Source organism: Brachycentrus maculatus, unplaced genomic scaffold, assembly GCF_059751285.1.
Source record: "Brachycentrus maculatus isolate JH-2025_06_01 unplaced genomic scaffold, ASM5975128v1 h1tg000480l, whole genome shotgun sequence".
In the NCBI taxonomy this organism is placed as follows: Eukaryota; Metazoa; Arthropoda; class Insecta; order Trichoptera; family Brachycentridae; genus Brachycentrus; species Brachycentrus maculatus.
The window spans coordinates 264,175-280,841 of record NW_028281227.1 but is presented as its reverse complement, the minus strand read 5'-3'; the positions used below and the strand labels follow the sequence as shown (position 1 = coordinate 280,841).

The following is a 16,667-nucleotide window of genomic DNA, read 5'->3' as shown; positions in this document are numbered from 1 at the left end:
CGCACTGGAAATGGCTTGATAGGTCTGTGGCAAACCTCTCTAGCGGGAGCAATCGCCTCAGTTCCGCAAATAATAATAGACATTTTATTATGTAAGTCTTATTCCTCACCAACTAAAAATTATCGCGTTGTTACAATTTAGATAACTTCGTTTTTTGTATTTTATTTTATCTTTTTTTTTTAATTTTCTACATTTTATTTTTCAACTTCACTCGGAGAATTTTCTGTACCAAGTGATCAAAAAAATAATGCGCTTCATTCGTTTTTCGAGCTGGAACAAATTGTCAAATTCAAACATCGAGGATTTGAAAATTTTCAATTGAATTATAAAACAAAAGGTATGTTAATTTCATAAAAAAAATAAGCGGTTTTCGTGAAGATGTCAAAATTTTTCGTGTAATAGAAATATTTAAAATCTTTGAAAAAATAAAAAAAATATACAAAAGTGTTTAAGAAAATTCATTAAAAATATCATATAAAGAAAAAAAATATTAATTATGAGTCCGAGTAAGTCAAAATCTTGTCCTAAGCCAAAGTGTCCTCCGATGTGCCGACCAATATCTTTCTGTTGTCCGGAGCCAGAGAGACGCTGCCCTGGACCTCCACCAGCGCCAAAATCAACTTTTAAATGTTATACTCCTTGTTCAACTCCTTGCTGCCCATGTCCACCGTCGTGGCCGACTTTGCATCCCCGTGTAAACTGCTGCAAGAGAGAACCGAGGGTCGAAGATCCCCTGCCTCTCCCAGTGCTTCCCCGTTGTTGTCCTCCAAGATGGGCACCTGAAGAATGCAAAAGAAGACATATTCCAGACCTAAAGTGCAAAGAATATCCACCTCTGTTGCCTTGCTGCAGTCCTTGTAGGCCTCTGTCGCCTCCGCCTTGCTCTAGGCGCACGATCCGCTGCTTGGAACCGGTTCTACCGCCCTGCCCGAAGCCGTGTATTCCCAAGCCCAGGATGCCTCTTATCCCGGAGCCGCCCTATCCGCCCTTCTGTCCAGTATTGCCACCCTGCAACTGTCCTGCCGTGCCCTTGATCGTCCACAACTCCGTGAGATACTACCGGCCAACTGCACTGTGTGACATGGCGAACGATTTGACGAACCCAGCTGTGTGCTATGTTCCTGTAGACAGAAGAGATGTTGTGAGTATTTTTATAACTTTTAGTTTATCTTTGATCCATACCTACAATATACATTTCAACAATTTGTGTATTTATTTTTAAACTCTTTTTTCAGGCTCAAGTATGCTATGACATGAACTGCTGCGTGTGCTAGCTACGACACGATAATAACAAAAAAATGTATACATCCGTTTAATAAATTAATACTTATTTCTGATAAAGATAATGCACCTACCAAAATAAAATAAATGAAATTCTTTAAATTTTTCCTTTTTTATTTACCTTAAATAAAATATATTTTAATAAAAAGTTCTTGAAAGTATACGAATCAGTTTACAAACATGGAATTTCTTGAAATAAGATTTAGGTACCCACGTGGACATTATACGAAATGCTTTGAATTTTTCCTTAATTATTTACATTAAATGATTTTTTTAAATGAAAAGTTCTCAAAAATATACGAATAACTTTATAATGAAATTCTTAAAATAAGATTTCAGTATCTGCGTGAACATTTTAAAAAAACAAGTACCAATTTAAACGATTTTGGTAAATTTTTCACAAATGTACACAGTTATATAATAATTTCAAAACAGTTCTTAAATAGTTTTATTTTTTTATTTTTTCGTATCCACCTGCCAATTTGTTTATTTGATAAAAGAACGTTTTTACAAATAAATATTTTACATGAGTGACCTTTGATTTTTTAACTGCATAAAATTATATTATTTTCATTATTAACTTGAATAAGGATTATTACCTTGAATGGAAAGGTTAGTAAAAATAATATTAAATATTAATATTGTTCATATAATTATTTAATATGGTAAAAGTGGTTCACATCAAAACCGTTTGACAATCCGATTTTAAATGAATAATATTACGCCAATAAAGGCATCTGATACGTAAGACTATCTTTCTTTATGTAGGCTTGCCAGAAGTCCCGATTCGGCTGGGACAGTCTCGGTTTTCTGACAAAATCCCGATATCCCGGCCGGTTTACTACACGTCCCGGTAAAAACTTAATCTGATTGTAGATGAAAAAATGTCTAAAAATTACTAACTATGAAGAATTACTTATGATAATTACTTTGACGTTTATTTCACTGTAGGTACTGTACACTGGGGCATTCCAGTTTCCCAGTCGAAAATTTTAGAAATCTGGCAAGCTTATCTTTATATAACTTTTTAAAATATGATTGGGTTGGAGCTATACATAAATGCTACCTGAAAGCAAATAAATTATAACCAATGCAGAATAAATACGTAAAGTTGAGAACATCTACTTTTACATTTAATTTGAGGTTTTACAAAGAGAGTAAAAACTATCTCAACCAGATAAACTAAACCAATTTTTATATTATTCTCAATATTATCAATATTCAAAGCATTTACTTTCTGGTTAGTCATTTTTACTTATTTATTTTTTTACAAAAAATGTTAATAATATCAGTATATAACCACTCACCGAGATTTTTATGTCTACCGAGCCTAGTGCATGTTTAACGCATGTTTGTGCTGAAACCTTTAGCGCGTATTAGTATTCGGGTCGACCAAAAATCGCATGTGTTTTTTTGTGACATTTTGTGTAGTTTTAATTGTGTTAATAGTGCTACGGTAATGAAGGGTAGTATTGTTTGCATGCTGTGGTAGTGATTGTCCTGACGAAGAGACGGGAACGTCTCGAAACGGTAGATATAAAAATCTCGGTGAGTGGTTATCTACTAATATCATTGACAATTTTTATAATTCAATTGTTTCGGTCATCACTTGTCAAGTCTGATTGTATTACAATTCGGTCATACCAAATTGTAATAAAATCAGACTTTAACCGTTCGCGGATAAACTGGGATGATTTAATATCCGTAACCTCATTTCACATTTGTAACAATGATTACGAGAGTAATAACAATAAACAATAGCTATAAATTCAGTTGAATAACTATTATTGATATTGATCTTTCGACGACGATAATTTATAACCAATTTATCAAGAAAATGTATATTGTGTATTGGGTATTATTTGTCAAAAAATTTAAAAATATTCAGAGGCCTGTGCTTGAACGTAACATATTACAATAAATCATCTATTGACTAACTAACTAACTCAACATCAAGCCACTTCACTACAGGGGTAGACAGGGAGAATAGAACGTCACACCACTCTGTCTTTGCAATGCATTCATACATTCATGCATCTACTCAAAAGTATCTGCAATTATTCCAACTATTGACCTGACCACATTCAAATATTTTCAATATTATTTACTATGCTAATTTTTCCTTGGTCATCCTCTGGTCATTTTGTTTACTGCACTAACCATATAAATTTGTTTTGTCATTCATTCCTGTTTCTTTCCACATGTCCAATCCAAACCATCTCAACGCATAATGCTTAATTTTTGTCGATAATGCCCAGCCTTGCATTCTTTCCACATTTTATGTCATATCTGTCCCTGAAGATGATAAGGTACTTGTCGAAATCGGTAAAAATATAATATGCCACAAAGTATCGATAAAAACATTCGAGAAAAAATATTTCAAAATAATTCAATTTAAAAAGAAATGCCTAACATTCCCTAACGCCGCTTCCCTCGGGGTTAGGCAGAGATAATCGAATGCCTCACCAACGTTTCTTTGCTAATAATCTTCGCCTCTTTTACATTCATGCATCTTCTCACACATACCCACCGAATATTCCGACTTCTGACATGACCACTTCCAAGTTCAATTTTATTTTTGGTGTTTTCTGATTATATTACCAACCACATTCGCTTCATCAATTCTTTCTTCTATTCTTTTTTCACTCATTTGATTCAGATGCTTAAACCATCCCAATTCACCTTTCTTAATTTTATCGACAATGCTTATCTCAACCTTGCATTTTTTCCTAATTTCACCATTCGAACATCTATCATTCAACATTTTACTGTTCATCATCAGAATGAGCTGCAAAACGTTGTATGTAAAAAGAAGAAGAGAGAACGCATTTTGGCTGAATTCGTAATTTAATCTGCATTTAATTATGTTGGATCTGATCAATACACTATGGCAAAGTGATCTTTGAACATCAATAGTAATATACTCCAGTAATATTATCGAAAATCAAACGGAGAGTGCACAATGAAATTAAATAAAATCTTTTCCATTAATAAAACCGATGAAATTGTATAGTCAAATTTTGGAAATTTATTCCATGAAGAGGAATCATTATGTTGAAATTTTCAGATTTTATGTTAGGACTTCATTATCCGTATCAGAGATAATGTGTGCGCCACACCGCACCCGCAGTGACATTGAATGAGTGCAATTCATGCTGATTGATGATACTCGAATTGTCGATCCCCCAAAATTTCAAATTCTGCCCTCTTCAATTTTTTTCATGGAATAAATTTGTTAAATATCAGATGAAACTCAAAAAATATTAATTAAAAAATGGTATTTTTTATAACATGGTTAACCGAAATCTGGGCTACTTTTCTATAAATGATTAGTTTTTTTTTTATAATTAAAATGTAACTTTATTTTAAAATCACTACAAATATTTTTAAATAACTTAATTGTAATGTCTACCGGTTTCGAAGCTAACCGCTTCTTTATAAATTTGAGTATTAATCAGTCTTGATAAAGAAACAGTTAGCTTCGAAACCGGTACACATTATAATTAAGTTATAATAAAATATTTATACTGGTTTAAATTATAAAATAGAAAATCACAAATAATGCTTTAAATATGAATGAGATTAGTTTTACTTTAAATCAACGTCATATTATAATATGTATGCTTTTAAATCTCCAATTAATAAAGATTGTGTGAGAAACTTTATCGGGTGTACTTAATTACGTTACATGTATTATAAACTAAGAAATTGTCAAAATTTTACAAAAAATACTTATCTGATACTATTAATTAATAACAATAAACTCTGAAATTAATATGATATCTTTCAGTTTATTTCCAATATATGAAATCAAAAATACACTCCACATAATATTGGATTCATCACATAGGAATCTTAGGCTTGGTTTCATTAAAGATCTGTACAAGCATAATACACGTTTTCGTTAAAATGTACCATGTACAAATATCAAACCGTCAAACCAGCCTTATTTTGAATAAATTATCTTTATAATTTATATTTTAAGCACTAACTTTGTGATTTTCCATTTTATAATTAAAATGTAACTTTGTTTTAAAATCACTATTAATATTTTATTATAATTTAATTATAATGTCTACCGGTTTCGAAGCTAACCGCTTGATAAAGACGCGGTTAGCTTCGAAATCGAAATAAAAAAAATATAATTCTCTTTAGTACATTGCTAACACACATTTAAACACTTTCCATCTTTTTCTTTAAATGACAAACCCTGATATTTAAAAAAAAGGGTTTGCTTTTATATTATTGTTTTGATTGTTTCATTAATTCTTCTAACGATGTTTCTAACGAGGTTTTAACCTTTTACTGTTTTGCAGTTTGTTTAATCAAATAATGTGCCCTCACTAAAGTATCCCGTGCCGAGGTCGTATTTCACAACATTTATTTATAAAATTTTATTCAGATCTACCCACACATGATAAATATATATTAAGGTATTTTTTTTACATTTTAAATTAGTATATTTGTATGAGGATCGCCACATGTGTTTAAATGTGTAACATGATTGAAATAATAACATAATTGATCTTTAAGAATATTTTAGTGAATGAAAAATACTTTACATAATAAATTAACATGAACTTTGAGAATTTTCGGTATTGCTAAATATTATTTATGCAAAAGTCATTTCAGACGCTTTTTTTTACACATATTTTATCCTGTATTAATATTTCATTTTATTTCTTTCCAGATACATAACATTTAATTAACAAACTTACTTAGTGTGTTAATCGTTACAAAATGTTACGTACCCTGAATTTCCACTTGATCCAGGCTCGCAGAATAGTGCGTGTACTCTCAGCGCGCGTTCGTCACAGAGTACGCAGCAGACCATCTCTCGAGAGGAGACTCATCGCCCTCCCAGTCACTGCAGAGTGCGGCGCGGGAGACTCGTCATCGCTTAGCCAAGCTGGACCGCGCCCGAACCCTGTGATGTTCAACAGCGTGCGGAGATTTCATCTGAACGCTCACATGTATCCTCGTCCGCGTCGGCCAATTCGTCCTGTGCCAAGGAACTCACTCCGCGCTAGACGATCAGTTTTAATAATCTCGCCTAATAGTTTATCGTATAAATTTCGCATTCGATAGGTGATGTTCAAATTTGCACATCGTGGACATTCAAGCTTAAATAACTAACACCTACAAAAAGATTTGTTATTGTTGATATCTGTTTAGGAGAGCCAAAATCCTTTTTATTATTTTACCCTCACAATTTTTAACATTGCTTGGACGTACCAGTAATATTATGTGTTTAGTATGTTAAATATATCAGTTATAATGATGACCTTCAAATTCGCACATCGTGGACATTCAAGTTGAAACAACTTACTCCAACAAGGCATTTTTTTTATTTTTTTTTCATACATACAAATCTCTACACGAGAATTAAAATCCTTTTTTTATTGTTAACAATTTTACTCTATAATTAAAATTTAACTTTGTTTTATTTCACTCTGATTACTTTACAACACTAGGATGTACCGATTGTATAATTTGTTTGATATGTTAAAAATATGAGTTGAAATGATGACCTTTATATTCGCACATCGTGGACATTCAAGTTACAAATTACACCATCTAAGCATTTTTATGTTGATTTTTATACATACGTAACTGTACACGAGAGCCTAAATCCATTTTTTTAAAATAATTTTTCACTCGCAACTTTTTACATTGCCTGGATGAACCAATTATATAATTTGTTTGATATGTTAAAAATATCTGTTTTAATGATGACATTCAAATTCGCACATCATGGATATTCAAGTTCGAAAGACTTACACCATTTAGGTGATTTTTGTTGTGGTTTTTTATACATACGTATCTGTATACAAAAGCAAATATCCTTATTTTATTTTTTAATAATTTAACACTCACATTATTTTACATTACCTGGATGTACTAATGATTGAATATGGTTGATTTGAAAAAATATCAGTAATAAAGTATTATTTTTTATATTCACCAACAATCAATTTTAAAAAATTAAAAAATCTGTGTCAACTACTAAGATAGATTTATTCTTTGAGAATACGAAACAGTGATTTATAATTTCTCTCCCTGTACTCTCAAAATATTTTAAGTATTTTATTTCTATGTGAAAAATTTGTAATTTATTTCAGCTCGAGTTTATTATATAAAATACAAATAAACTACGAGGATCATTTTAAAATGTCGAAAGTTTGTGTAATAATATCGATATCGTCAAAAAACGTAGCTTACGGACTACTATCTGCGTTCGCAATATTTAAAAACTATTTTTATACGTAAATATTTTATAATAACAATGTTATTTTGATAAAAATATATGCAAATGATATATCTATAACACTCTGTTTTTTTTTTAAATATATTTAATTACATTTTAATATTATTGACATTTTTAATATTAATGGCATTTACTTTGTTGTTAATCTTTTTTACTTTTAATATTTTTTAAGAAAAATGTTAGTAATGTTAGTATAAAACTAAACTCACTGAGATTTTCGTAAATCGGTTTCGAGACGTACCCGTCTCTAGAATAAATTTTAATTCAATTAAAAAATTATTGTTAAATCTTATTTAAAATTTGTTAAGAAGGTTTAAAATAACGCCATAAGAGTTGATATAAAGAATACAGGTGTTTGTTTGTATTGTATATCCATAAACATAGTAGAAGGGGGCTGTAAAATGACATTTTTCTGGCTCCAATTCGCGCCCGTGCGGTATATAAATCGTTCCGGATTATAGATATGAAAGCCGAGTAAGCGGTAGTGTGCTCCAAATTCATGGATATAAGAGGTAAGTATCTTCAAAGGGATGCAAGTGACGGAAGTGAAGGAGTTCACTGTCAAGGACATTGCTGTTTTAAAGGAAATGAAATGGAAAAGGAAAAACAGGTGCTATGGAAGAGAAAACGAAGGGCAGAGCAATTTCTAGGGCTCTAAGTTTTGTGTAAGTTGTACAATGCATTTTATGTATAAATCGGTTGAGCATCATATTATATCGTAAGCATAAAACTTCGTATACCAGCGATGCGTCTGTGGTGTCCTATTGGAAGAGAATATACTTCATAATTCAATTGTATCGAAATACTTAAAGTTAAAAAATATTGATGAGAAAACAACAAATATGTAATTTTTTAAATCTTTTTTCTTTAATTTTTTCCATTCTTTTTCGATAAAACACAAATACTTTCAGTTAAATAATAGGAACTGGGGTGAAAACAAAAAAATGTGTTATTTTTCAATTTTTTTCTTTTTTCGATTCTTTGTCTATTTAACACAACTGTAGAAAGGAAAAAATAGACGTATTCATACCAGTTCGTGTTTGAATATTTACAAACCATCTCTTCAATTTTTCAAAAACTTATTTGAATGGCAAAAAACTTGAATTGTCGAGATTACAAATTTAATTTTCTACGATATCAATCAATTACAGTTGTAAACATATTTTCCATAGTTCCATATCGCAACATTGTATTGAAAGTATAATAAAACTTTATTTTATTAAGTACATATAAGTGATTGACGAGGTAACCTTCTTCGTAAGGAGTAGATTATTATTAATTAAAGTGTCAATATAACAATGAAGGTTTCCCTTTGTGTTATCAACTTTTATTTCAATTGTTAAAAATGAAATCGGTCGCACCTCTTCTTCATTGAAAAGTGTGTCATTGAACACGAATGCCATATTATGCAAATCAATCATTTATAATATGTTCAAATAATAATACACTTATTATGGTATTATGTTCAAAATTAAGAGGGAAGTCTTTGAAAATCTGAGTGTAGCCAAAGAATTAATAATTTACTAGAAAACCCTTTTTGCAAATCCAGACACTCATTTTTCACTCCGAAACTGTTTAATTCACTACGCAATGACTATATATTAGACATTAATTATCTAAGTTTTTTCGATTTAAAATTTTGCTTAAATTATTGATTAAAAAAAACCTTCTTCTTTTAAACACATACTCATATAGTACATATTTGCTATCTTTTTTCATTTTCGTCTTTTTGTTTTCTATTTTGAATTTCTAAAATTATTTGTTTTCTGTTTAAAATCAAACATTTGTAGTTTATATTAGCACTTTTAATACTATTTTAATTCTGATAATATCTTTTGTATTCTTGCCAGTGCCTTTTATTATAACCTAAAATATAATGTATACCTACACACGTGCCTTTGTGTGATCTTTTTTTGTATTGATATTATATATTTTTTGTACTTGTAATTATAATATACATATTGTGAAATGCAAAATAATTAAAAGTTAAGAAAAAAATCTACATAAGGGCATCCACATAATAACATTTGGTCAATAAATTATAATTTCATATAAATCAAGCTTTATAAATAAACGAAAATATTAATTTTTCACATTCCCAAATGAGGTACTTTAGTAAATTAATAATATTTTTCAAAATAACGTGTATATTTTTGGTTTTTAAACTACAGTTTTTGTTAAGCGCAATCTTAAATAAAATAGAAAAGTCAATCGTTTTTATTCCTTAAAATTTTGTATTGAGCATGCATAATTAAAATATTTATGAAATGTTATAGTACATTATGAAATTGTACCTACTCTTTTCAATCGTATTTTTTTTTCAATAAGCACAAGGGAGAAAATTTTCCTGAATATCTCGAGTGTTTCATTGTATACTAAATACTATAAGTACTATTTATAGTACACTATAAATAAATTAAAAGTCTGCTCAAACATTTTTTCATATATTATTACTACACAAGGACTTTCTAGGACATTATAGGATGTTCTCTATTTGCAACTTACATTACGATGGATGTAGCTGTTATCCAAAGAAACCTAAAACTTTTGTGGGGAATAAATAACATTTGACAATTTTTCAAAAAGATATATTAAACGACATTTTTTCAACTGTTAGATAGATATTGAAATTTACATTCCCAAACGCTAGGTCACTTATAAAAATTTTAAAGGCTACCCTGTTAAGTGACCTAACTTGTTAAAATTTTAAAGTGCATGCTTTGTGTATGTATTCGTTTTGGATCAAATTTAACGTGAAGATAAATTGATTAAAAAATACATATAAGCTGAATTATTTAGAAAATATTAGATAAAATAATATATTTTTATATACATTTATTATTATCATTACATTATTATTCTTACTTACACGTATTTTTTTTTTGCTATTGATGTGATCAAAGGGAAATAAAAAGACGTTAAAAAAGAACTGATATGCAACAATCATTAATATTATATGAAGATGTGATAATTTTCATTGGCTATTCGTTCACAAATTTATATTAGGAATGTTGTGACGTATTCTGAGACAGGAGTTATCGAGAAAATGGATGTAAAATGTTTAGAAAGTCCAGTAAATTGACAGAGATTTAGTAAAATACGTAGGTATATAAAATACATTTAATAAAGTAACACCCACTCGAATACTTGAAATAATACATTATTGTCAATATTTCAAATGACATACGTACAAAAATATATTGGCCACCAAAAATATTCGAGGGAATATTTTTGACAACTCAACATAGATGAAGAAAAATATGGATGTCTGGGCATTTACAGAGCTTACGAGCGTCAATGCTGATTTAAGTGATCGCTTTATACACGTGTAACATTTACCAATTCTACCCTACATTGACAACCACACCACTCAAATTCTTGAAACTTCTAGATATATTGACCAAATTCGAAACACAGTAGTTTAAAGAATTATGTGGTGTCAATCAGGGTAGAATTGGTGAATGTTACACGTATGTAAAGTCATCACTTAAACGTTCGTAAACCCTGTAAATGCCCAGACTTCAATTTTGTTTTTCTTCTATGTAGAGATAAATAACGTACAAAATAATTCCTAATTGGAGATAATCTAGATTTGGGAGGCACTTGGATACAATTAAAATATTTTAAATATTCTAGGCAATTCACCTCACAAAAATATATCATCAACCCGGTTACTTTTTAAACATTTCTTTTATTAATACCTTATCTTCGCCGAGCGATGGACATGACTCTGAATTGCATTGACGGTGTGTTTGCTCGATCATAAATCACACAAATGTGACGTAATCAGACTTATACATCTAGGATATCATAACCGAATTACGAGTAGTATTGGTTAAATTCTAAATTTTTGTTTGATTTTACCAACAGTACCACCTAATTTCAAACGTCATTTTTTGTATCATTTTTCTCATCTGATATAATATGGTGTTATACATGGATAATTATAGTAATTTAAACTAATAATTATCACTTACTATTCCCTGCATTCACTCTTCTCTCAATATCACTATTCACTTTTCCATCCATTGTTAACATGCTTCCAAGATATAAAAATTATGCACCTGTTCCATGGATTCATTGTAAATCATTTATAAATAAATATAAGTGATTTGACACTCTAATATATATTTAATACTACCCCGGACTTGTCTCTGAGGCGCAGGAATGATCAAGTGAAGACAAGGCTGTCTTCATGTAACAATGGAGATAACACTGCATCTATACGATGAAGTGCCCTATGCATCATCGGGTGCGGATAAGGGTTAGAAGAAGAAAAATAATTATAAATGTAATTGCGAATATACTACGAAACTAAACCATTGGGTAGTGTATAAAAAAAAAAAACAAATCAATGGTTATAGTTGAAATACTGTTTTATATAATTTAATTATGGCGATAGATTTTTATGTACTTTCCATATATTGTCACTTTGTGAAAATATGTATCCATTTTTGTGCGTGTAAGTAACCAGAAATATGTTTTTATTTGTATTTAGGTAGGATTCAGAAGACAAGAATTGGTTTTTCTTATTGGACTTATTTTTTCAAGGTCAAAAATTTTACAGGCTCATTGAATACCGGCGTTTAACGTTTTGCACAATTAATGTTTTAACCCATATTTCTGTAAATAATCCTACCCTTGATAATGTTTTGATAGAATATCGATTTGTATCAAAGACAAGTTCAGAATAGTCCATATTAGAGTACTTTATGTATATCAGAATACTCTACAAATATACTACATATATACATATACCATCGTCGATTAAATAGTATTTTATTAAAGCTTTGATTCTTGATCTACGAGGATTCTAAAGCAGAAATAAAACTATTATCTATATTCATTTCAAAAGTACGAATTTTAATGAGCAATTAGGGCATTTCAAAATTTGGTATAATTCGAAAAAAAACGCACATACATTTTCATGAATATTAGTGCATGTTTTTCATACTAATGAGTCAATTTTCTGTTTCTGAATTCCAAGGCTAATGATGTTCTTCTCGATATATGATTTTGTAATGTTTCGGATGCTGCTGTGTATCTGTGAGCTCGTTAACTGTTGTCCAAAAATATGCTAAGGTCAAGTCCTCTGTGTCCAGTTCGGGAAACATGTGCATTGGATCACACTGCTCTAAAAGCCATCCATTTCGCCTTTAGTGCTTCTGGCCTATCGTGCACGTGTCTTATATTGTCGTACGACCTCCAGTTGATGGATATACGAATAAATATTCTTATTGCGTCGGCGAAAAGCGCGCGTTATTAATTAAATGTATTTATTTAGAGAAATATTAGTATGCACCCATATAAAATTATTTTCATTTGATACAGAGATAATTCGAATATTGGAGTATTGAGAAACCGAGAAAAAGCATAAAAATTTCAAGCTTCATTTAAGAATAAGATGAATTATCAAAAATATTTGACTTTTTCTACAGCAACAACAAAATATGTCATTTTAGATAAGCTGATGAAAATAAGAGATTTTTTTTCTTACAAATGATGCTGTAAATCTAATGTTTCTTAACTTACAATGAATGCACAAACCTTTGCATATATCTACTCTGTATGTGTAAAAGAATATAATAATCTTTTTAAATGTTTCATGAGTACACCGGGAAAAATCATTGTACTCATGAATTAAAAATGCATTTACCTACATTAATATTTTCTTCCGTAAAAAAGCAATTTTGTTAAGGATAATGCGTGAATTCAAGACACTGAAAACATCATTTTATTATTGGAAAAATAATTTACGTCCAAATTCTTGTATTCAGTTGCAATTTCTCAAAGTTGAGATATAGTTTTATATCCATTCATCATTCTCGTTAATATTTAAGTATCATCACATAATTTTGAGATTAACAAGAGTATATCTGAGGTTTTTCTTTTCAGATGGTAAATCCTATATTTATCGTTTATCAAAATTGGTCAACGATGAATATGGGAATTTTGACATTTTCTACTCGACATTGTCAGCACTACGATCGCGTACATAGTACAAAGTAAAACGATGTTCATATCGTAGTGTGTCTCGATTTTAACTTTATTTGTTTTGGACTTGAGCTTTGATTTTTCCCTTTTCCCCTTTTTCTTCCTCCCGCCTCTCTTAACAATTAACGATATATGAGAAATTTTGTAAATTGAATATTACAATTACCTGTTTTTTTATTTATTTGTTACTCATTATTGTTTTTGTATTTATGTAACTGTTCTGTTGAATTTCCAAATTAATAAATAAAATAATAACAAATATTTATTATATCAAATCGAAATTAATCCAGGCAATCTTTGAGTACAACGACATTGGAATACAGAAAACACGCTCATCAGAGCAGGCGTGTTTCTGTAAATGCCGCATGCACATTTTATGTGCGCGCTGTCCCTAAAACCGTCGGTTTCGTTATTTATTTTTATCTGACTGTTTGAGATTTAAGCTGGGAATTCAAGAATATCCATTTCTAAGATTACAGTAGATGGACGGTTAGAGCCAAGCGGTTCGGAAATTAGCGGAGAGTTATTACTGAAATAATACTGCGAGATGCAAACTTATGGAAAATAGGTTAACTGGTGACAGTTATGTGAAAGTCGCGATAATTTTACCGGACAAATCTTAACAAGAAGGTACATTTATTTGGCTTTTAAAAGTTTACGGGCATAAAAATAACATCAAAGGCTAGTATGTGTGTTATTGTGTATACAGTCGGGATCAAAACACTTTTTCCATATTTTTTTTTTGTTTTTGTTTTTTTTTTTTGTGTTTGTAATATTGTTATTAGTAATTTTAACACAACGACAAGACAATAACACATTTTAACTTTAATATGAATTTAGATAGAAAAAAGTTATAGTTTTGCTACTGCGAGGTTCCGGGCTTGATTCCCAGGGAGGTGAAAATAAATATGAGTGATTTTACACTCTAATATTTATTTAATATTATCCTGGACTGGTTCCTGAAGCGATCATTACTTATATAAAGGAAGAGTTACCACCTTGCCTTCATGCAAGTAACGATCAAGATAACACTGCGTCAATTCGATGCAGTACCCTATGCACCATTGGGTGCGGATAAGGGTTTTAAGTAATAGTAAGTAATAATAATAAGTAATATCAAAAAGGATATTTGTTTACGAAAAAATAAATATTTAACTGTGTGTATTTTTTAAGTAATGGTTTTTGCCGCATTTTTTTGGATTAAAATATTGTTTTTTGTTTTTGTTTTTGTTTTAAATGTTGTAGATGTTGGCAAAAAGCAAATAAAATTGCACTTGTTTCTAGGTTTAAGATGACACCGCACTAAAACAACCGGGATTAACGATTAGGATTGTGTTTTCAGAATAAAAAAATAATATGGACGATTTAATGAAGCGTTTATAATATAATGATATAATTGGTTTACAAAACCGTACATCAATTTTTAAATTCTTCATGGGTTAATCATATTTTATGGAGTGGGTGTTACAACGTGATTCAAGAAAATAACGACCAAACGAACATAAAATGTTTTAAAAAATATATCGTGGCTCAGGATCGTAACAATTAAAAATATTTTTTCATTATGTTTCTCAAGTGTTACCTGTTCAACACGTTCACAAAATTGAGCATAAAAGCTCTTTTATAAATGTATATGTATATTTGAAATTGCGTTTTTTCACAATTTTTGAAGTACTTACTCCAATTTTTGTGAGCTTTTCAAAGTTCATTTGTTATTTGGTAAACATGCTGTAAAAATCGTTTACATACATATTGTATTTTTACATCTCAATAAAGATGAAGAAAAAATTAGAAGCTTGAGTATTTACAGAGTTTATGACCTGTCATAGGCAAGTTAATTGATCACTTTACACACGTGCAATAATAGCCATTCTACCAAAGTACAACACTTTTCGAATATTCAGAACTCCTAGGTATATTGATCAATCACACATATGAATTCACAACAGCCATCTGTTAGATTAAGAAAAGACTTTTATTTAGCAGAGACTTTTTAATTTGCGAGCAAGATCCGTATCTCGGATTATTTTTACATACTGGGAAACGCATGATAACATGATTTAATTTTTTAATGTAGCTTATTATTTGACCAGTTATTTTTATTCACAACACCAGGTGAGTGTGTCTATTGTTCACAAATCTGGGTTTTCTTCACAAAGAAGTTATTTTTACATTTTTATATCTCAACAAAACCGAAAAAAATACGGAAGTCTAGGTATATCACAATTTAAAGTTCACATTCTTGATGCATTGACATGTCAAATTTATATTTTTTTATAATGGATTTTAGCTGGCTTTCTTTTGATGAAACTGGCTCATAGAATAGCTTCATAACATACTAAATGAGTTTTGTAATATATGTTTATCTACACGTATTACAATTTACGTAGTATAGACATTATAAAAAACATTATTTCTAAATTCCTTGTCCCAATAAAGTAGCAATGTCAGAGATAATATTGTATTTAATAGCAGTCGTTAGTAGTACAAATAGATGCAATTTAAAAAAATGAGTTTAGCCCTACAACTTAATGCATATACAAACTATTGTATTCAATTTAAAATTTGAAAAAAGCGACTTATTGTTCTCTAAAAATAACAAATATCGATCTTGATAAAGTAATGATCTCGTAATTAACCTAAAATTAAAATACAGGAAAGGTAAAAAAAGTGCATAATTATATTTTGATGTCATTCCATTTGGTGATAATGCAATTAATCAAAAACAAAAATAAATCTACCAAATGCATACATAAAATCTAGGTTGCATCTACATTTTAATGCGTATTTTAAAGATATTAATGTTTTTAAGACGTATATCACGATCAATATACTTTAAACAACCACAAGATTAAAATTTAATACGTTCATTTTTTTTGAGTGTATCTAAATACTGGACAATAAAGATGTTCACAAATCTGGAATATCTCCATTTTGGAGTTATCTTAAACATTTTTGACGTCTCAACATAGATGAAGAAGGATATTGAAGTCTGGGCAATACATGCACTAGATCACGAGTTTGATCAATATATCTAGTTTCGAAATAGGTAGAATTGGTGAATGTTACACGTGTGTAGTGATCACTAAATCAAGCCTATGACGGTAGTAAAACCTGTAAATGT

General features: G+C 29.9%; 1 protein-coding gene across 1 annotated transcript; it reads left to right on the top strand.

Moving 5' to 3' along the window:
- Positions 1 to 346: 346 nt before the first annotated feature.
- Positions 347 to 1,383, top strand: LOC148302094 (uncharacterized). The gene is made up of 2 exons (XM_088272173.1): positions 347 to 1,141; positions 1,236 to 1,383. Exons 1-2 carry the CDS (start codon positions 497 to 499, stop codon positions 1,272 to 1,274), a joined length of 684 nt encoding a protein of 227 aa, XP_088128299.1. The 5' UTR covers positions 347 to 496; the 3' UTR covers positions 1,275 to 1,383.
- The last annotated feature ends 15,284 nt before the right edge of the window (positions 1,384 to 16,667 follow it).